Source organism: Marmota monax, unplaced genomic scaffold (genome assembly GCF_021218885.2).
Source record: "Marmota monax isolate L192 unplaced genomic scaffold, Marmota_monax_Labrador192_F-V1.1 WCK01_AAM20220418_F8-fsc00618, whole genome shotgun sequence".
NCBI classification, from domain to species: Eukaryota; Metazoa; Chordata; class Mammalia; order Rodentia; family Sciuridae; genus Marmota; species Marmota monax.
Window position 1 is genome coordinate 184,990 of NW_026693496.1, and position 21,475 is coordinate 206,464.

General features: G+C 39.0%; 3 protein-coding genes across 3 annotated transcripts; 2 read left to right on the plus strand and 1 right to left on the minus strand.

Moving 5' to 3' along the window:
- The first annotated feature begins 289 nt into the window (after nucleotides 1-289).
- On the plus strand, nucleotides 290-1,882 carry LOC124102125 (putative gustatory receptor clone PTE01). Its single transcript, XM_046458350.1, has 2 exons — nucleotides 290-298; nucleotides 851-1,882. The coding sequence occupies exons 1-2, from the start codon at nucleotides 290-292 to the stop codon at nucleotides 1,880-1,882; spliced, it is 1,041 nt and encodes a 346-aa protein (XP_046314306.1).
- A 3,638-nt stretch (nucleotides 1,883-5,520) lies between these two features.
- LOC124102131 (putative gustatory receptor clone PTE01) lies at nucleotides 5,521-9,265 on the plus strand. Its single transcript, XM_046458352.1, has 2 exons — nucleotides 5,521-5,549; nucleotides 8,323-9,265. The coding sequence occupies exons 1-2, from the start codon at nucleotides 5,521-5,523 to the stop codon at nucleotides 9,263-9,265; spliced, it is 972 nt and encodes a 323-aa protein (XP_046314308.1).
- A 3,266-nt stretch (nucleotides 9,266-12,531) lies between these two features.
- LOC124102126 (putative gustatory receptor clone PTE01) lies at nucleotides 12,532-19,633 on the minus strand. The gene is made up of 2 exons (XM_046458351.1): nucleotides 19,515-19,633; nucleotides 12,532-13,486 (listed from the first exon to the last, which is right to left on the minus strand). The coding sequence occupies exons 1-2, from the start codon at nucleotides 19,631-19,633 to the stop codon at nucleotides 12,532-12,534; spliced, it is 1,074 nt and encodes a 357-aa protein (XP_046314307.1).
- Between the last annotated feature and the right edge of the window lie 1,842 nt (nucleotides 19,634-21,475).

The following is a 21,475-nucleotide window of genomic DNA, read 5'->3' on the forward strand; positions in this document are numbered from 1 at the left end:
GCTTATTATTGATGATAAGAATGAACAATATTGATGGCAATTTCTAAATGTCAGAAAATGTTATAGGCAGTGGTTCTCAAAATCAGTGTAAAAAAAAGGATCACACTAATTTCAAATTGTCTTTAAACCAATGCCAGGGATCCTAATATTTTTAAATATTTATAGGCCAGTTGTATCACAAATCAGACTGAGGACCACTAGTATTTGGTATTTTAAAATGCCTTAAATATTTTTACAATAGCACTTATAAGAAAAGTAATGATGTTCCCATTCTACAAATGAGGAAATGATGGCCCAGGTATGCTTATGTTATTTCAAGATTTTTTTTTCCATTTATTTTCCAAGTTAAATCTGTATGATCTGAAAACATAAGAACACTGAATTGTATTCAAGTAGCTAAGTTAAGATTATTGGAATACAGGCACCAGAAAATATTGATGTGAAAATCTATTAAATGACATTTTTTAAAAGGGCTGGAATCAAACTTGAGTTTCAAGTTCTTCCCCAATGTTGTAGTCTTCAACTGTATCTATGAGAGATTACAGGAAAGGCAATGAATTAATATTCCCAGGCCACAGCAGGGGAGGGGAAATAGAAGAACTGACTTTCTTTGCTAGACATGTTACTATAATTGTGTGGGGTTGATACAAATCAACCTGCATAAAATAAAAATTTTGAACGTGCTTCTTAGCATATTGGTGCAGTGTTGTCATTCATCGATGCAGTGCCCACAAATGCTGTGTTCGTGGTCGTTGGCTACATGACTGCTTTCTGATATGAACTATCAGCTTTAGCTGAGTGTTCAGATAATGACATCCTAGCCCTTATCTAGTATTTTAAATATTCTAAGCTAAAGGAATTTGTATTATCGTTTGAATACTTGGTGTCTCTGCTTATCAATTTTCTTTGTCCAATACTCTTTTTTTTTTTTTTCAAAAGGTGCCTAAGCAAAATTAAACTGAAAAACCTAACATCTGTATCAGAATTCCATCTCCTGGCACTCTCAGAGGACCCAGACCGGCAGCCCGTCCTCTTTGGACTGCTTCTGTCCATGTACCTGGTTGGGATGCTCGGGAACCTGCTCATCATCCTGGCCTTTAGCTCTGACTCCCGCCTCCACACCCCCATGTACTTCTTCCTCTCCAATCTGTCCTTGGCTGACATCTGCTTCATCTCCACTACAGTCCCAAAGATGCTCATGAACATCCAAACTCACAGCAGAGCCATCTCCTATGTGGGCTGCTTGACACAGATGTCTATTTTTATCATTTTTGGATGTATGGATGACATGCTTCTGACTGTGATGGCCTATGACCGGTTTGTGGCCATCTGTCACCCCCTGCAATACTCAGTCATCATGAACCCTTGCCTCTGTGGCTTTTTAGTTTTGGTGTCTGTTTTGTTTAGCCTTTTGGAATCCCAGCTCCACAATTTGATTGTCTTACACTTTGCCTACTTTAAAGATGTGGAAATTTCTAATTTCTTTTGTGAGGCTTCTCAAGTACTGAATCTTTCTTGTTCTGATACCTTTACCAAAAATGCAATCATGTATTTTGTTGGTGCCATCTCAGGATTCCTTCCTCTCTCAGGCATCTTTTACTCATACTACAAAATTGTTTCCTCGGTTCTTAGAATCCCATCATCAAGTGGGAAGTACAAAGCCTTCTCCACCTGTGGGTCTCACCTGGCAGTTGTTTGTTTATTTTATGGAACAGCGGTTGGAGTGTACCTTGCTTCTACTGTATCACAATCGCCCAGAAAGATTGCTGTGTTCTCACTGATGTATGCTGTGGTTGTTCCTATGCTGAATCCTTTTATCTACAGCCTGAGGAACAGGGACATTAATAATGCTCTGTGGAGGCTGCACAGCAGGACAGTGTAATTTCAGGCATGCAGCTTTCATTTGGAACATGCGTTGGAAAAAGCAGCAATGCTAAACATCTAAATTTTCAAGTAAATTATGCCTCCTTGTGATAACATTATTTTTGTAGTTTGATAATTTTATTTCTTCATCATGTTTCTTAGTAGAATGGTGTTTTCCTGGGCTAGGAGAAGGAGGATTGTGAAGTGTTTTTTTTGTTGTTTTTTTTTTTTTTAAATGGGTACAAAGTTTCAGTTTGGGAAGATGAAAAATGTCTGGAGATTGTTGATGGTGATGTTTGCATGAAAGAGTGGATGCAATTAATGCCACCCAACTCTGCACTTAAACATGAGTGAAAGGAAAATCAGTAAAATAGAGGAAGGATAATGGGGGGGAGAAGAGGGGAGGGAAAAGGCTAGGACATGAACTGAAATGGAGCAAACAGATTCCATGCATGAATGATTTTGTCAAAATGAATTCAACTACTCTGTGTAATTATTATGTTCTAATCATTTTTAAAATCTACACAAAATAAACAGTGGAAAGTAAACACAAGTATACTCTTGAGTATAGGAATAGCCAAAAACCTACCGTAGATGTTCATTTCTCTCCTCCACTATTATGAGAAAGTCCTTTATACATTTCAATATTGTGGCTCAATTTGACAGATTGTGAATTCCTGAGCCCCCAAGCTCATATGATAGTAAAAAGTTAGCTTTGCCTGCTTCCTTATAGTTTGAAGATTTCAGTCAACTGCACTCCATACCTGTGTCTCTTCAACCATAGTTTTCTGTATCAGAAAGCTCCTGTCTGTCCCTATATTCAAGTCAATTGTTAAGATGGAGGCTGAACCTTCATTAGGCACTTGTCACGGGGTGAATGTCGGAATCACAGTTCGTGTTCATGGCCCAGCAGAGAAGTATCACAACTCATTCAGTGCCCAGTTGATGATGAATGGAGAAAGGCTGTCAGAACCATTGTTTTAGTCATGAAGAGTAACATGAAGTTTAGGCATTGAGATAGGAAGACACCAGTGTGCAAAGTTTCAGCTGTTATGAGTTGTGTGAATATGGGTATTTGGTTATGTTGGGAGTCCTAAGAATCTCATTCAATGTTTCCATTTCCTTTCACACTTCTACTTCTCTTAGACATCTCATCCATGTTGGCAGAATATGGGTTCCTATAAACTGTTTCCCAATTACTGTAAAAAGATTATGAAAATGAGGCCAAGGACAAAGAGAAGAATATCCACAATACTATGAACAGATATTGAGGGATACCTAATTGTCAGTATCAGAAATGTGTTCTTTGTATCTTGCATCATTTCATCCGAATAATCTAACATTTCAGCTCCTATGTTATATTATAATCTTCAACATCATCATCATCATCATCATCATCATCATCATCATCATCATCCATGAAAGAAAGAAGCACTAGTTTTATGTAGCTAATACCAGGTAGTCTGTTAGAAAATAGAAAAGCCATTTTGGTGTGTCTGATTATAGATACAGGGTATCTTGACAGGAGAATACTGGATATTGCCCACTGGACAACCCAACCAGCAATTTCACTTGCTTCTTTCTCCATAAAAAAAAAATCCCTTTCTCATTGTGTCCTTCCTTTTTGGGATTACTGGTACACCCAAAGGGACAGAAGTGATTGGTACCTTCTGAGTCAACTATAGGAATGACAGAAATAGATTCCAGGCTAAGACCACAGAGAAGATAAGCAATTAGCAGCACTCATTGCTCTTTCCACTACTCCAGGACAACCACACCGTGGTCCTCATACCCCTCCATTCTTACAGCCAGCCCACTCAATATCAAAAAAAAAAAAAGACATTACAGGCAGGATTTTTGCAACATTCCTACTCAAAACTGGAATTTAGAATTTAGAACTGCTCACTGGACATACCTGTAATTTAGAATTTTGGACCTTAGCTTTAAAATGTTGATGGTTGAAAGCAATGAAAAAGTTTAGTGCATCAAGTGCAGAGTCTGAGAATTAGTTGTTAGAACTATGAAGAAACAAAAAATCTAACAGGTGTCTCAGAATCCCTCCTCCTGGGCCTCTCAGAGGACCCAGACCTGCAGCCCCTCCTCTTTGGACTCTTCCTGTCCATGTACCTGGTCACAGTGCTTGGGAACCTGCTCATCATTCTGGCTGTCAGCTCTGACTCCCACCTCCACACCCCCATGTACTTCTTCCTCTCCAACCTGTCCTTGGCTGACATCGGCTTCATCTCCATCATGGTCCCAAAGATGCTGGTGAATATCCTAACTCACAGCAGAGCCATCTCCAGATGTCTCTTTTTATCATTTTGGAGGCATGGATGATAGCCTTCTGACTGTAATGGCCTTTCTAAATATGGCCAACTGCATTTCCAGCCTACTATGAATTCATGCCTCTGTGTTTTCTTAATTTTAAGGTCACATATTTTAAGCAGCATGAATGAACTGCATTGTAATCTCCCTGCTTTTAACATGTAGAAATTTCTAATTTCTTCCATAACCCTTCTCAACTTTCAATCTTCCCAGTTCTGACATCTTTACTGATAACACTGTTGTGTGTTTTTGCTGATGCCATCTCTGGATATCTTCCCATGTCCATAATCCTTTTCCCTTACTCTAAAATTGTTTCCTCCATTCAGATGATTCCATCATCAGAACAGAGGGGGAAAAAAACTGAGGGTTTCAACTCTCCATTGTTCATCATTTTATTTTATGCAACAGGCCTTGGAGTATACTTTGATTTAGCTGTATTATATTCTCCCAGAAAGGCTGAGGTGACCTCAATGATATACACAGTGGTCACCCCCATGCTGAAACCCTTCATCTACAGCCTGAGGAACAGGGAAATTTAAAGTGCCTGGAGGAGGCTGCACAGCAGGATGGTCTAATCTCAGGACTGGTGCATTCATTTGGAATGTAAGCTAGAAAACACAGCAGGGATGAATTTAAAACATGTAAATTCTGTCTACTTGGACCATTATTTTTTATAATTTTATGACTTTTCTTCTGCATCATATTTCACAGTAAAATGGTGGTTACCAGAGACATGAGGCATGAGGAGTGAGGAGTTTTTAAATGAGTATAAATTTTCAGTTTAGAAAAAATGCAGAATTCTGGAAATGAATGATTGCTATGGTCTTATAATGATATGAATGTAATTAATGCCACTTAACTGTGCATTTAGCAATGATTAAAATGGTAAGTTTTTGTTATGCATATTTACCACAATATAATTTAAATGAAAGTAGATGAATCATAATAAAAGAAATAAAACTTGTAAATAGGAAACATCCTTCTCCTAGGAAGATACCCAAAATATCTGTGGATGTTCATTTTCTCTTCTGTTTCTTACTTCACTTGTATTAAGAAGTCCTTGGAGATTTAGAAAACATGGAGCAATTTGACTAATTATGAGCCCTGTGCATGGAGCCCTAAGGTCATATAATAGTCAATAGTCATCCTATGTCTGCAGCTCTTTAGTTCAATGGCTCCAGTCGAGTTGGCTTCATACCTGTGTCCCATCCTTCTATGGTTTTTCTGCACCAGGAAGCTCGTATCTATCACCATATTCATATCAATCCTGAGCAGGGAGCCTGAGGCCTCTCTGGGTACCAGGCAGAGGAGGGGCATTGGATTCTCTTTGTCATGACTCAGCATAGACTCAGCACTACCCAGTAAGTGCTGGGGGAGAGGACGGATGGAGGAAGGACTCTCTGGAATGCTCTTTCCCCATCATCAAGACAACATGAAAGTGTGGGGTAGATAGATGTGAAAATAAAACTATGCAGAATATCAGCTACTTTAACTTTGAAGTTTATGTACCTGACAGTGGGGGAGGTGCCAAATAATCTCATTCAAAGTTTTGATTTCCTTGCACACTGGTTCTATGCGTGGAAGTAGAAATTGGGTCCTGTGAACTTTTTCCTAAACATTTCCAATGGTTTATGAAGGTGATGAGGGGAAAGAGATTGGCAATAATTGTATAATGAACTGATACTGACAGTTTCCTAAACGGATGCTCTAATCTCTTTGTTCTCTGTAGCATGTTTCATTTCATGTACACAGTCTTCTGAAACTCAGAAGCTCCACCAACATTATTATTATACCAAAATGAAAAGACAGCATTTTTATGTAACTTCATAATTTGTGTTTAGATGTAAAATAATGAAGCCATGATTGAATTGAGCTAAGTATCACAGACAACAAGCATTTGCCCAGAATACTCTTGGAAGGTTTTCCTTATAACAACCCACACAGCTACTTCAAATACCAAGAAAAATCCCTGATACTCACTATGCTCTTCGAATTAAGGTTCCTGGTGGATCACACATGTCAGCAGTGTTTGGCCCCAGCTGCCTCCATTATAGACAGGATGGCTGAGCTCACAGGCAAAGGTTAATGATATGGAACTAAAGTGTGGATTTTCTAACTCTTATCCCAAAACGTCTGTCTTCCCTATTGGAGCCCACTGGAAATAACTCTCCTAAACAAGAGGAAATATCTTAGTAATTATGCAGGGGCTCATACAAGACATACCTCCGGAATATTTTTGAACAGTACATCTTAACCACAGTAAGTTGTGTTTGATGAGGACCATTTTTTATTTAACCAAAAAATGTTCCTGAGTAATAGAACACCTGGAATGCACATCAACTATTGGAATTCAAAAAACTGTCTGCCACCCACATATTATGTGGAAATCCTCATTTGTATGATATGGACTCAGGCACTAGATTTTGGAAAGCTGTTCATAAAAATAAATTGACAAATTAATTGTTATCCTTCGGGTAATGGTGTGCATCAGCTAAGGCTTTTGAGGTTAAGGAATTTGCTTCACATGTTGATCTAAACTACTAAATTTCATGGGCAATAATGTGTTGTAGATGGCTTGAATGAACATTGTTTTTTTTTTTCAGGTAAGTCTTAAAGAAAAGTGCAAATGGATATTGAAATTAAAACTAACATGAAAATATTGACAAAAATATACCCACTGAATTTATGGGAGCAATTTCTTTGGGGAAACAGGTATACAGAAAATGAAATCATGCAGAGATAGTAAGAACCACATTTCATACGTAATAATTTAAATCCTGATAAAATATTGGTTTTGAAGCACATATTACTAAATGTTTATTTTTAATATGGGTAGTAGTTATTGTTAGTAGTCATAGAAAATACTACTAATAGGACATTTTCAGAATGCCAGCAAATATTCTAAGGCTGTGATTCTCAACCCTGGTATAAGACAGGATGACCAAGATCTTCACCAGCTGATATTATAATCAAACTTATTTTAATCCAGTACCAGGGCATCTTGGTGTTTCAAAATATCCACAAGTAAATATTATAAATGAGATCAAAAACTGCTACTTCATGTGATTTTTAAAAAATATTTTAAAGCATTTCAAAAATAACACATAAGCTAGGTAATTATTTTCCCCAGTTTAGATGTGACTAAATGGTCCAGATGTGTTTAAATAATTTCCTACACTTTTCTGTTGCATTTTTTCCAATTAAATGACAATGTGACTTGATAAAGGAATGAACCTGAGTTGCGTTCAAGTAGCAGATGTAGGAGAATTATAATCCATTTACCAGGATAAATTGATATGAAAATCTACTAAGTGGTATTAGAAGTATCATACCCAAACTTCGGTTCTGTGTGTTCCCTAATGCTAAAGTCCTCAAACATATGTAAAAGGGTTTTTGATCAGAAGAACAAAGAAGCAGTGTACCTAAGCCACATAAAATTTTTAGAAAGCAAGGAATAGATTTCTTTAGTAGATATTTGAGGGAAGACATATAGAGTTGACACAAATAAACATATACACAACAAGAAAATTCAAAAGTGCTAATATTTCATTAGCAGTGAATCATTGATGGGGCAATGTGCCCTAAGGCTGATGATATTGGTTATGTACATTCATCTTAAACATATTAATCAAAATTAGGGTCCAACACAAATAATGATTCAAGCTATCTATTACATTAGTGTTGAAACACATACAAAATTTGAGTGAGTACTTCATTCACAGAGGAGGGGAAATAGAATGCATGAGAAGCAGAAAAACTCAGGGGAAATAAGTAGATTATAATGTTTTCTGATGTAAATGATCAAATTTAGTGTACCAAAATAAGTGAAAAAAGAAAGAAAAGGTGGAGGGAAGGAATTCCATGAAAATAGAAGAGGTATCAGAGAGTAGAGGAAGGGATTGAGGGGGAGAAAGGAAGGACTGGGAAAAGAAGGAGCCAGGGACTGAGCCAGACCAAGCTCTCCTTCCTGCATATGTGAATATACCACCGTGAATCTCACTTTTCCTTATATCCACAAGACAAACATATGTGTGGTGTTTAAATATTCTAGGCTAATGTACTGGGTAACATTGTGTTCATGCTTGCATATATTTATTGGTTTCCTTTTTCCAACACATTTTTCTTTTTCAAAAGGTGCCCAAGCAAAACTGAACTGAAAAATCTAACACTTGCCTCAGAATTCTATCTCATGGCACTGTCAGAGGACCCAGACCTGCAGCCCGTCCTCTTTGGACTGTTCTTGTCCATGTACCTGGTTGCAGTGCTTGGGAACCTGCTCATCATCCTGGCCATCAGCTCTGACTCCCGCCTCCACACCCCCATGTACCTCTTCCTCGCCAACCTGTCCTTGGCTGACATCGGTTTCGTCTCCACCACGGTCCCAAACATGATTGTGGGCATCCAGACTCAGAGCAGAGTCACCTCCTATGTAGGCTGCCTGACACAGATGTCTTTTTTTCTCATTTTTGGGTGCATGGATGATATGCTTCTGACTGTGATGGCCTATGACCGCTTTGTGGCCATCTGTCACCCCCTGCATTACCAAGTCATCATGAATCCTCGCCTCTGTGGCTTTTTAGTTCTGGTGTCTCTTTTGCTTAGCCTTTTGGAATCCCAGCTCCACAATTTAATTGCCTTATACTTCACCTACTTCAAAGATGTGGAAATTGCTAATTTCTTCTGTCAACCTTCTCAGATCCTTAGTCTTATCTGTTTTGATACCTTTACCAAAAATATCGTCATGTATACTGTTGGTGCCATCTATGGCTTTCTTCCTGTCTTAGGGATCTTTTTCTCTTATTATAAAATTGTTTCCTCCATTCTGAGGATCCCATCCTCAGGTGGGAAGTACAAAGCCTTCTCCACCTGTGGGTCTCACCTGGCAGTTGTTGGCTTATTTTATGGAACTGCCATTGGAGTGTACCTTGCTTCAGCTGTATCAGACTCTCCTAGAAAGATTGCTGTGTTCTCCATGATGTACACTGTGGTGACCCCCATGCTGAACCCCTTCATCTACAGCCTGAGGAACAAGGACATTAAAACTGCCCTCATGAAGCTACAGAGCAGGCCATTCTAGTCTCATTATCACTTTCTTTCTTTCTGTAGTTCAGGTTGGAAAAACCAACCATATAGACCTACCTTCTCCTTTACGTGACTCTAGGAGTGTGATGGCTTTCATTTCACTCCATGTTTCATATGTAGATATTGCTTCCTTTGGTTTGTGTTTAATTGAATTTTATGAGTATTCAGATACATTTTTGTCATCATTAACCTTTGTAATTTCTGAACAAAACTGGCCTCCAAAGGAAATGTTAAACTCTCTTTCTTAGCCAGGGGACAGGGTGTGGCACCAGGATTAAACCCAGGGTCTTTTAACAAATTGCAGTTGTAAAAGATATTCACTGAGTTTTTAAATGATAACAAAAAATCAAGAAAGGATTTTGCACTGTGTAAACACCAACATGTTACCATCTGCCACCATCCAGAGTGAAAGAATTCTTCGAGTCCAAATAAAATATTTGGAATTACATCAACCTTGAAATTAAATGATGATGATAATGATGATGATGCTGACAACCACCATGATAATAACAAGGATATCTTCCATTAATGAGTTCTTACCATTTTCAAAAATGCTATAAGTAGGGCTGGAGTTCTGGATCAGTGGTAGAACACTTGCCTGGCATGTATCAGGCCCTGGATTTGATCCTTAGCACCACTTATAAGTAAATTAATTAAATAAAGGTCAATTGACAACTAAAAAAATTAAAGTACTATAACTAAATATCATTAAAAATGAAAACATTAAGCCTTTAGATAAGTACCAAGTTCTAGCAAACAGTTAATAAATTCAGGAGCTAGTCAAAAGAATCAAATTTTCTGTTTGTAAAGCCCATGAATTGAATCTATTAACATGAGAATGAAAGTTTAAATTATCGATGCAAAACAAGGCACCTAAGATTGTTTTAATCAATACATTCTACCACATCTTCCCAGCACCCTCTTGGTTAAGTGAGTATTTTTCCCCATCAATTTACAGTTGAATAAGTTGAATGGAACGTGTTTTCTACCATATTCAAAGTCACACTGTTTTTATTAGTTTACCTTTAAATACCTGAAATGTTCACTTTTAAAAATTTACTTCTTTAAAGTGATAAGAGGAATAATCTTTTGATAGGAAACCCTTTGCCTGGTCTTTGACAAAATTATTTGCTAGCATTTCCTGGCCCTGGCGGATAAGCACTGTGGTGGCCCTTAACTTGCTGCTGAAGAATCTGGGGGTTAGGGAGGATCCCTGAAGAAAGCCAGGTGGGGGAGCAAGATGGTGGCAAAGGTCTCCAGCCCTTGGCTCCCCATAGACACACCAGTATGAACAGCTGTGCCCCAAACTAACTTTGAGAGAGCTAAAGGAGTTGGGTCAGAGGCCGTGGCACCCATTCTGGGGGTAGTAATGAGTGGAGCTCTGAGGTAGCAATGGCGTCAAGTTTTCAGGCAATATCTGGGGAGTTGAGGGTCTTCCAGGCCCAGATATTTCTGTTATCTGTGTGTGGGTTTTTTTTCCTCTTTTAAATCCAAGCATGGGTTGTCACAGTACTCTTAGAGTTAAACTGAATTTCCTGATCCATTTCTACAGTCTTTTCCCAACTTGAGATTCCTTGGTGTTTTCCAGTCCTGGACATTTTAATAAGGTGTTTCTGTTTTTTCTTGTTTTGTTTTGTTTTTGTATTTTTTTCCTGATGGACAAAGTAGGACTTAAATAAAGAGTGGTCTGTTGCAATCTTCCCTCCTCAGAGCTACCTGGCTGAGAGACCTCCATTCTGTGGAAGTGAAGTCAGTTCATCCTTAATTGTTGTGAATAACGCTTTAACACATGCCTACTCAACTTGCATATGGAGGGAAGGGTGCCTCTGGAGGACTGAGAGAGAATGTGAAGAAGGCCAGATGGCAGGTATTGAGAGGTGGATGGGGCAGAAGAACTATTGGCTAAGACAGATTGTGCCATAGGGGAAAAAATGTTGTATTTCACTTGAAGTCATTCCATAGAGGGTGGCAGGGATAGGACACTCACATCACAGCCAAAGAAAAATTTACAATACATGGCATGTTAAAATTGAGGGTGGTCATATTCATACACCAATTTTCCTCCTATGATGAGTACCTGAAGAAAAATTAAAACCAGAACTTCTTGCATTCTTTATTAGATATCTCCAATTTTTAAAAACCATGTCTTCATTATCATATACATTTACTTTTGTAGAACTGTTTAAAATCTATATTTTATTTATAACTCTTAATATTGGGAGGAAATAATTCCATTCTTCATTATATTAAAAACAAATAAGCTCACATTTCTTCTCTCAAGAGTTTATGGAGCATAATATAGAAAGTCATACAATCTAGGGAGGAATTGAAATACTGGATGTATGTCTATAAAATATAAATATTTAGTATTTTAATAGGATATTGTGATGGCTAATTTTATGTATAAAATTGGTGAGCTATTGGTGCCTAGATTTTTGATCAAACATCATCTTGGGTATATGTGTCTGTAAGTGTCTAATAATTTTATTTGAGTTTATCATTTTAGTTGATAGACCAAGTAAAGCAGATTTCCCCTGCCCCATATTGGTCTCTTTTCTTTTGCCATAATAAAATATCTGAGGCAGAGTAAGTTATACAGAAAAGAAAAGATTTATTTAGCTCACAGTTTTGAAGGCTGAACATCTAAACAATCTGGCACTGGCTGTAGTGAGAGCCTCAGGACAAATGAGGTTACAATTGTGCAAACACCTGTGAGGCAGAGAACCCATGGCAGGGCAGGAAGCCACAAAGTGAGGAGGAGCCAATAGTATTCTTTTATAGGAAACCTGAAATATGATCCCACTTACCACATCTCACAGGGATGTCCTGAAAACGACATATATTTAAAACAAGCTTTATTTCTTCAGCACATTTTGAAATGTCACAAACGTTGACAAATCTCAACATACATTTTCCCACCTGTTACAATCACTCAGTGTTCACTCAAGAAACAGAAGTAAATCTAGTTATTATAATGGAGTGAATTGAATATGGGCAATAAGCTGGATAGTTACTACAGGACAAAGGCAAAGAGGGGACACTGAGTCACAGAGACAGTAACTGAAGGAGCCTGTCAATCACTGAGGGCTCAGGAGTGGGAAGGGAGTGAGCGCACCCTGTAACTCCAGCCTCATAACCCTCTGAAATGTAATGAGGTGTCAGAGCCAACAAACTGAAAAAATGATGTGCCCACGAGGTAGAATTCCTAGGTCTAGGTGTTACTACTCATGGATTCTCCCACATACATTCCAACGGAGCAGCTCAGGTCCTGATGTAGACTTTTCCACTGTGGAACCTCCTTAGGGCATTTTTAATGTCCCTGTTCCTCAGGCTGTAGAGGAAGGGATTCAACATGGGGGTGACAATGGTGTACATCACTGAGGATGCCACACCCTTTCTGGGAGAATGTGAAACAGCTGACCCAAGGTCCACCCCAACACTTGTTCCATAAAATAAGCCAACAACTGAGAGGTGAGACCCACAGGTGGAGAAGGATTTGTACTTCCCCCCTGAGGATGGGATTCGCAGAATGGAGGAAACAATTTTGTAGTAAGAGAAGAGTATTACTGAGATAGGGAAAAAACCAAATATGGCACCAGCAAAACATGTGACTAGGTTTTTGATGAAGGGTTCAGAACAGTCAAGATTAAGGATTTGAGCAGGTTCACAGCAGAAATTATAAATTTCCACATCCTTGAAGTAAGCAAATTGTAAGACAATGAAATTATGCAACTGGGAGTCCAAAAGGCTAAGTAAAAAACACACAAAAACCAAGAAGCCACAGAGGTGAGGGTTCATGATTACTGGATAATGCAGGGGGTGACAGATAGCTACAAACCGGTCATAGGCCATTACAGTCAGAAGCAGATCATCCATACATCCAAAAATAATGAGGCAAGATATCTGTGTCAGGCAGCCCACATAGGAGATGACTCTGCTGTGAGTTTGGATGTCCAAAATCATCTTTGGGACCATTGTGGAGATGAAGCAGATGTCAGCCAAGGACAGGTTGGAGAGGAAGAAGTACATGGGAGTGTGGAGGTGGGGGTCAGAGCTAAATGCCAGGATGATGAGCAGGTTCCTAAGCACTGTGACCAGGTACATGGATAGGAACAGTCCAAATAGGACAGGCTGCAGGTCTGGATATTCTAAGAGTCCTATGAGATGGAATTCTGATTTGCATGTTAAATTTTGTGATTCCGTATTGCTTGGGTGACTTTTGCAAAAAGAAAAATAAAAGTAAAATTGTTGGGGAACAAAGAAGTAAATTAACAGGCACCCAGTACTCCACATATATTTTGAACTCACATATTCACAATTTAAGTGTTCACACTTCAGTTCTGTAAACCCTCAGTAATGTTTCTCAGTTGGGACAAACCCAAACTTTCAACTATACCAATTCATGGTTTCTGTGTTATTCACTTTCTTGTTTGCACACCTACTTTGGAGAGACTTAAGTTGAACACTGATAACCAAGAACATCAGTGATAACAACTCCAAGCTCACCTTGCAATATGACCTATTCTTTTGAGAAAATAATAGAGAAAAACTAAGAGTTCCCACTTCTAGAAAAACAAACAAAAAACAACATCACTATAAAGTAATTTAAGAAGCATTGAAATTTACATTATTCTTACCTTAAACCAAAGTGCTGTATCTATGTACTTGAAATGCACATTATTACAAAATCTTAAGAGTTAGAACTGCATTAATATAATGCTATTAGAGTTGATGTTGGAAATCAGAATACATACTTATGTGCCAATAACTCCCAGAAGGTTTTCTTCCTTGTTAGGTTCTGATTTCCTTCATTTATTCAAGTGCTCACGCAAATTTTGATAGTCTTTTAAGAAGTATTTAATATAAAAGTGTTATCTCTGATGGTAATGAACTTCAACTTTACATATATAGTGTTTGGTTAAATGACATAATCATTTTTTTAGAGAGAGAGAGACAGACAGAGAGAGAGAGAGAGAGAGAGAGAGAGAGAGAATTTTAATATTTATTTTTTAGTTCTTGGCGGACACAACATCTTTGTTTGTATGTGGTGCTGAGGATCGAACCCGGGCCGCACGCATGCCAGGTGAGCGCGCTACTGCTTGAGCCACATCCCCAGCCCCAAATGAGCATAATCTTATGATGTTTCTGACCAAATGTGATCTTAGTGTGGCACTGCACCAGTCAAGGATCAAAAAGTAATGAAATTTGAAGAAACACTTTTTAAATTATTTTATTTCTTCTTAATTTTATTTTTAATTTTAGTTTATTTTTGTTAACTTCCTACTCAGTAGTACATCTGCTATTAAGACCACTCAAGGCTTTTTATACTTTTGAAATGCACTAGCTTATATCAACACCCGGATTTCAACCTCTCTGTGAAGTGCATACCTCTACTTCAGATGGGTTAGAAGACACACAGCATGACCCAAGGGAAGAACATCATTTAATTTGTCTATTTATTCTTAGGATAATTCTTTCAAAATTCCATGCCTTTTCCCTTATTAAACAAATTAGAATTTCCCCAAACAATGTGAGTGTAGGATAATTGAATTCCAAGCACAGATATATACTCGCTTTTACTATTAATCACCTACAGTGATTACCCGCCCCTAAATTATCAGTCATTATACAATACATACCCTTATTCTTAATATGCACCATCAAAAATACTCCTGAATTCCCCATGAAAAGGGAGGAGAGGTAGGTGGAATAGGAGAAGGGGGTTGAAGGGGAAGGAGGGAAGAGAGGAAAGGGAAGAACAGTGGAATGAACCTGACCAAACTTTCTTATGTCCATACATGAATATACCACTGTGAAGTTCACCTTGATGTATATCCATATTGCATGAAATTTAAAAAAAAAACTATAAGCAATTGTAAGAAGAACCAATAGTTGAAGGAGAATTATAGGAAGGGAAGAGGGGAGAGAAGGGGAAGTATTGGAACAAGCTATACCCTGTGCTTGTATAACTACATCAAAATGAACCCCCACATTATACAACTGTGAATAAAATCTTAGTGTATTCCACAAAAATATTTTTGTCTTTTCCTCTTTAAAATTTATTATTGTATTTTTTAATCCATGTCAGTTTAATTTTATATGTGTTTTAAAGTAAGGTTTAAAGTTCATTTTTCCTACATATCTATTCAATTGTTCCAGAAGCATTAAATGCAATGGAAAAAAAAGTCTTTTCTCCATTGAATTTTCTTGGTACCATCACTGAAAATGAATTGATCATACCTGTCTGGGTCTATTTTTTTTTAATTCCTGACTTCCATCTAGTAACAATTCTTCCAAAATAAATCAAAGAGAAATTTCATCCTGCGTGGGTGATAATATTCCCATTTGGCTCCAATATGAGGGACCTTGCTATGAGGTGGGAGGTAGAGAGTCAATACTCAGTCCCTCATCACTGACCTGCTACTATATGAAGAATGAGGGTAACTTTCTCCACACCGTTTTTCTCGGTATGAAGAATAACACTCATCTCCAAAACACTCACGCTACATATCTAAGTTTGAAAACTAACACCTATTTAATCATCATTGGTTCTGTTCAAAAAGTGAAGAATTCAACAATTAAACAGTGAATATGTGGGTAAATACAACAGTCAAAGTTACTGAATCTTTGGAATGATGCAAAACTCCAACATAGGTCTCACCCCAAGACTTAAGACTCACCTGGCCACTAATATTTATGCATATTTTTCTTAATTTATTGCATGAAAAATCTCTGCCAGGATATTTTTATTGCTGCGTTACAGTTGTACATATTTATGGGATTTGTTGTTGCATATATGTACATGCTCACAGAATAAATTTGCCCAATAAATTTCAATGCACCTAAATGGAATCATAGGGCCCAGGTGACCATGGCACAGACACAGACAGTAGCTATTGTGACCTGTCTCTAGTTCTGTGGCACATTCTTAAAAGAGATGAAAGTGCAGGAAGGGAAATACAAGAACACTGGATCCACACTGAGTAGGCCAACTACTGTGGACCAGAAAAGGTCTCTTTAATATTTAACAGAGACTTTTCCCTTTTTATGTCCCTTTTGTGCTAAACAAGGTATAGGTCTGGGGAAATGGAAATCAGATCCATCATTCCTCTATAGATGTCAGCATATAGTTACACAAAAAATAAAAGTCTTGATACAAAAATAGGAAATCTGTACCATCAGTTCACAGAATCTTTTACTTAAGTGGTGTGATGACTTAACCTTATCATTACTACCAATAATAACATGCAAGTTTTCATTTTCCTAATTTTATGCATTCAGTACATATTAAACACACAGGGAGCATCAATTATCTGCTTGATCCTTACTCAACACAGTTGTCTCAACTATAAATAAACTGAGAGTCTTACAACCTTCTTTTTCATGGAAATAGTTTAAGCAACAGGATGTAAAATTAAATTCCTAGGCTCTGGGTAACATGGACTAATCTTTTTCATTGTTTCATGACCATCTGGAAGTTTTTAGCAGAGGTACAGAGGTCTTCATCAGAGGCCCACATCTGGTACCTATTTCAACTCTTTCCAGTTTCCTGGGTAATAATGAAGCCAACACCTGACTCAAAGACTCCTTTATAGGTTAAGTGGTCTGACTTTAAGAATGCGGGAAGATGTGGACAGCTGTAAGGTCATCCTGGATGGGAAAGAGAGCAATCTGTGCTGAATTATGGTGTTTTTTTTTTCTTTCTATGATCTTTTCCTATGGTCCCGGCCATTGTTCCCATAATCACTGCTTCTGGTGACACCTGCTGATCTATTTTGTGACTTACCAGATACCCCCAAATGTAAGTGCACCCTGAGGGGCAGGTCTCATGCTGGAGTAACAGGTAAGTTAAATGATGGTTGACTTAAGGGCGCAACCTGTGAGGATTCTCCTTCCCAGAGTCCCTGTTCCATAACCAGACAGCTCAATTCCAACATAAACTCAGAGTTTATAAGCTAAAAGCCTAGCATGAGTTTCATAAAAATTCTGTTCTCTTATTTTCTCTGTAAATGAACAAAAGGTGTTTCTAACCTGAGAAAGACTATGCAGGAAAACTGAAATAATCTACATAGAATGTATAGCCCAGAGCCTGGCACTCAGGAAGCTATAAATAATGAGTCATGCTATTATGAACACTATCTTCATCCTCCTCATCACCTTCATAAGTCTTTTGGAGAAGTAAGGAAACAGTTTAATGGGAGCTGTCTTCTGCTATTGTGGAAGAGATGTTTATGGTAAATAGAAGAAGTTTGGGAGGAAAGTAAATCTTTGAATGAGATTTCTAGGACATTTGACACAACTGAGAACATAAACTTTACAGTCCTCACACCTAAGATTTTTTTTTACATACAGGACAATAGTGGAATGTGATTTTGCATATCATTTTTCTCCTATCTGGCTACCCAAAATTAACTTTTGATGTGATAATGAGGAAACAATTCTTTGGACAGACCTTCATCCATCCTTTACCTCCTCCAGCACTTACTGCATCTCTGATGGATCATGGCAGATCCGTGAAGATCTAAGTTTCATCTACTTTCTGATACCCATTGAAGGCTCCAGCTTCATCCACAGGATTGATGCCAGTGCAGTTTCACATAGGATTTCTCTGATGCCACCAATCATGGGAAGAGGCACAGGTATGGAGGCCACTGAACTTGGAACCATGAAGCTGAAGGGCTGAAGGCACAGGCTCATTATTGATGATTATAACTTTGGAGGCCCAATGCACAGAGCTGATTATTAGCCAAATTGGTCCAGTTTGTCACTAACATTAAGGACTTTCTCATAGTAATGAGTAAGATAGAAGAGAATATGCCCACAGAAGTTTGGAGGCTCTTCTTTCACACAGGAGGAAGCTCGTTTTTAAAATAAATAATTATTATTTTTAGGTTGTTATTTCTGGTTTTACTATGGTAATATTAAAATTCCCAAACAATTTACAACTTTCACTATCATCTTGCACATGTACAGTGGTATGAATTACCAACATACTGTGGTGCATTCATCATCAACATCCATCTCCAGATATTTCTCATCTTCCCAAACAGAAACATTCTACCTATTGGAAAAAATTCCCCATTCACTGGGCATGGTGGCACATGCCTATAATCCCAGCAGCTGGGGAGGCTGAGGCAGGAGGATTGCAGTTCAAAGCCAGCTTCAGCAATTTAGGGAGGCCCTGTCTCCAAATAAAATATAAAAGGGGCTGGGGACGTGGCTCTGTGGTTAAGTATCCCTGGGTTTAATCCCTGGAACCAAAAAATAATAATAAAATTCCCCATTCATCTGCCCCCAAATTAGCTGCAACCATTCTACTATAAAACAAAATGATAAATTAAAATCATTATACCATATACAAAAAATAATGTGACCACAGAGGCAAGATATCAAGGTAGAGATGTTTAGTTTTGCTGTCTTTCCTACCCTACAATTAAATTGTTTTCTCAGGTCATTAGAGTGGGCTAATGGGGCACAATTTCATTTGTAATCCTGTTTGTTAAAATAATAAATTATTACTCATTTGAAATAGGATTAATATCAGCCCATCTTCTTCACACTGTTCCTGGCCATGTACCTGGTCACCGTGCTGGGGAACCTGCTCATCATCTTGGCAGTCAGCTCTGACTCCCACCTCCACACCCCCATGTACTTCTTCCTCTCCAACCTGTCCTTGGCTGATATCAGTTTCATCTCCACCACGGTCCCAAAGATGACTGTGAACATCCAAATTCACAGCAGCGTTATCTCCTATGTGAGCTGCCTGACATAGATGTCCTCTGCCTGACTCAGATGTCCTCTGCCTGACTCAGAAGTCCCTGTTTATTATTTTTGGAGGTATGGATGGTATGCTTCTGACTGTGATGGCTTATGACCCATTTGGGGTCCTCTGTCTCCCCCTCCATAACCCAGTAATCATGCACCCTCACCTCTGTGGCTTCTTAATATTAATGTCTTTTCTGGTTAACCTTTTGGACTGCCACCTGCACAGTTTGATTATGTTAAATTTTCCCTACTTCAAGGATGTGGAAATTGCTAATTTCTTCTGTGACCCTTCTCAGCTCCTCAATCTGGCCTGTTCTGATACTTTCAAAAGTAATAAAGTCATGTGTTTTTTTGCTGCCGTTTTTGCATTTTAGCCCATCTCATGGATCCTTTTCTCTTACTGTAAAATTGTTCCCTCCATTCTGAGAATCCCATCCTCAGGGGGGAGGTACAAAGCCTTCTCCACTTGTGAGTCTCACCTGGCAGATGTTTGCTTATTTTTAGGAACAGGCTTTGGAGTGTGCCTTGGATCAGCTGTCTCACATTCTCCTAGGAAGGGTGCAGTGGCCTTAGTGATGTACACTGTGGTAAGCCCCATGCTGAACCCCTTCATCTAGAGCCTGAGGAACAGGGACATTAAAAGTGCCTTGCAGAGGCTGCTCAGGAAGACAATTTAATCTCAGGATCATAGCATTCACTTGGAAGACAGAATACAAAAGGTTTAAAATCACCACTAAACCTGTAAATTCTCCCTCCTTGGTCACATTACTCTTGTAGTTCAGTGATCTTAATCCATCATTACGTTTCATCACAGAACAGTGATAGCCAGAATTGGGGGAGGGAATATTGGGAAGTTTTTCAAATGTGTGAAAATTTTCAATTTAGGAACAAAAAAAAATGTCTGGAAATTGGATGATGGTGGTTGTTGTACAACAAGTGAATGCAATTAATAAAATTGAACTGTGTATGTACGTACACAGTTGGATGAAAAGTTCATATTCTTTATATTTTACCACAGTAAACAAAGGAAATAGAATACAAGTAGACCTTAAAAAAATGAAAGTAATTAAAATAGCACACAGTCCAGATGAACTTCCTCATGGGAAGAGGAAGAGCACCAAACCTTTTGTGGACATTTTATTCTCTCTTCTTATTCCTGCACTAGGCAGTCCTGAGAGGACGGGATAACTTGGAACAATTTGGTGAGTTGTAAGCTCTGTGCACGGAGTCTTCAGGTCAGGGTAAGCAATAGTCTGCCTATGCCTCCAGCCGTTCAGCTGGGTGGCTCAACCTCTTGCAGTCAATAAGCTCCTTCTCCTGGAGACTTAAAGAGAGTTCTTTATCTGTCTCCAAAACCGTCTCCCTTGGCCCATTAAGCTGCTGCTCTGACTGTGCTCTTCCCTTCACAGAGTTTAATTTCACAGACAGGAGTTTCTCCCTGGGGTCTGTGTTAGTGCCTCAGGGACTCCCTTAGGCTTGCCTCTGAGAGTCCTGCTGGACTGACATGAAGTCATCACTCATGACTTTGCCACTGCACATTCCAGAGTCAGAAGACTGGAAATGCCCTTCCTCATGTAGGGATACACGTGGTCCCCGTAGACCTCAGGGCAAACTACTGTGTCAGAAATGGAGACTTCCTGTGAGTTAGGTGAGGAGAGAGTGAGCACAGGGAAAGGGGATTGTGGTGAGCCGCTTCTGCCGTTTCTGCAGATTATGGTCGCCATTACAAGATGGCGCTGGCTCCGCTGTGGTCTGTGACAAACAACTTCTTATCTGGGAAAGTTGGCACATGATTTTTCACCACCCTGTGAGAAAGTTCCACGCGGCAGCTTTGCATTGGGGCTTGGGATGCTTTATTAAGGCTGGGAGGGGCACCCGAGAAAAAGAAGAAGAAATATCCAGGGACCTGAATAAACTGTTGAAAGAAGATTCTCGAGTTGCGTCTTCCTTGCGGGCAAGGGGTCGCGACAAGTGGTGCCGAAACCCGGGAACCAGAACTTTCAGCAGTCAGGGGTGGTGCACCGGTTAGTCCCAGGTAAGTGGGATCCGCGATCAAAGCGGGGTTAGTCCCTAGTAAGTGGGATCCGCGACCAAAGCGGGACAGCTCCTCTGTAATGAAAGAGAGAGCCTTACATTTTATTGCAGCTGCACTGTGTACTTTCGCTCCTACTTTCGCTTTCTTTTTTTTGTGCTTCCTTTGTTGTTGTGTCATGGGTGCCGCATCTTCAAGTCCGCTTCTCCTGGCCCTAGATGGCCTGTTACGTTCCAAGGGACTGGAAGTAAAACATAGTACTTTACAGAGATTTTTACAGAAGATAGATATCGCTGCACCGTGGTTTGCATTTTCGGGCAGCCTTACTGTGCCTAGTTGGGATAAATTAGGCAAAGATCTTGACTTTGCTTCTGAGCAGGGCATATTAGAGGGTGGGGTGATACCCCT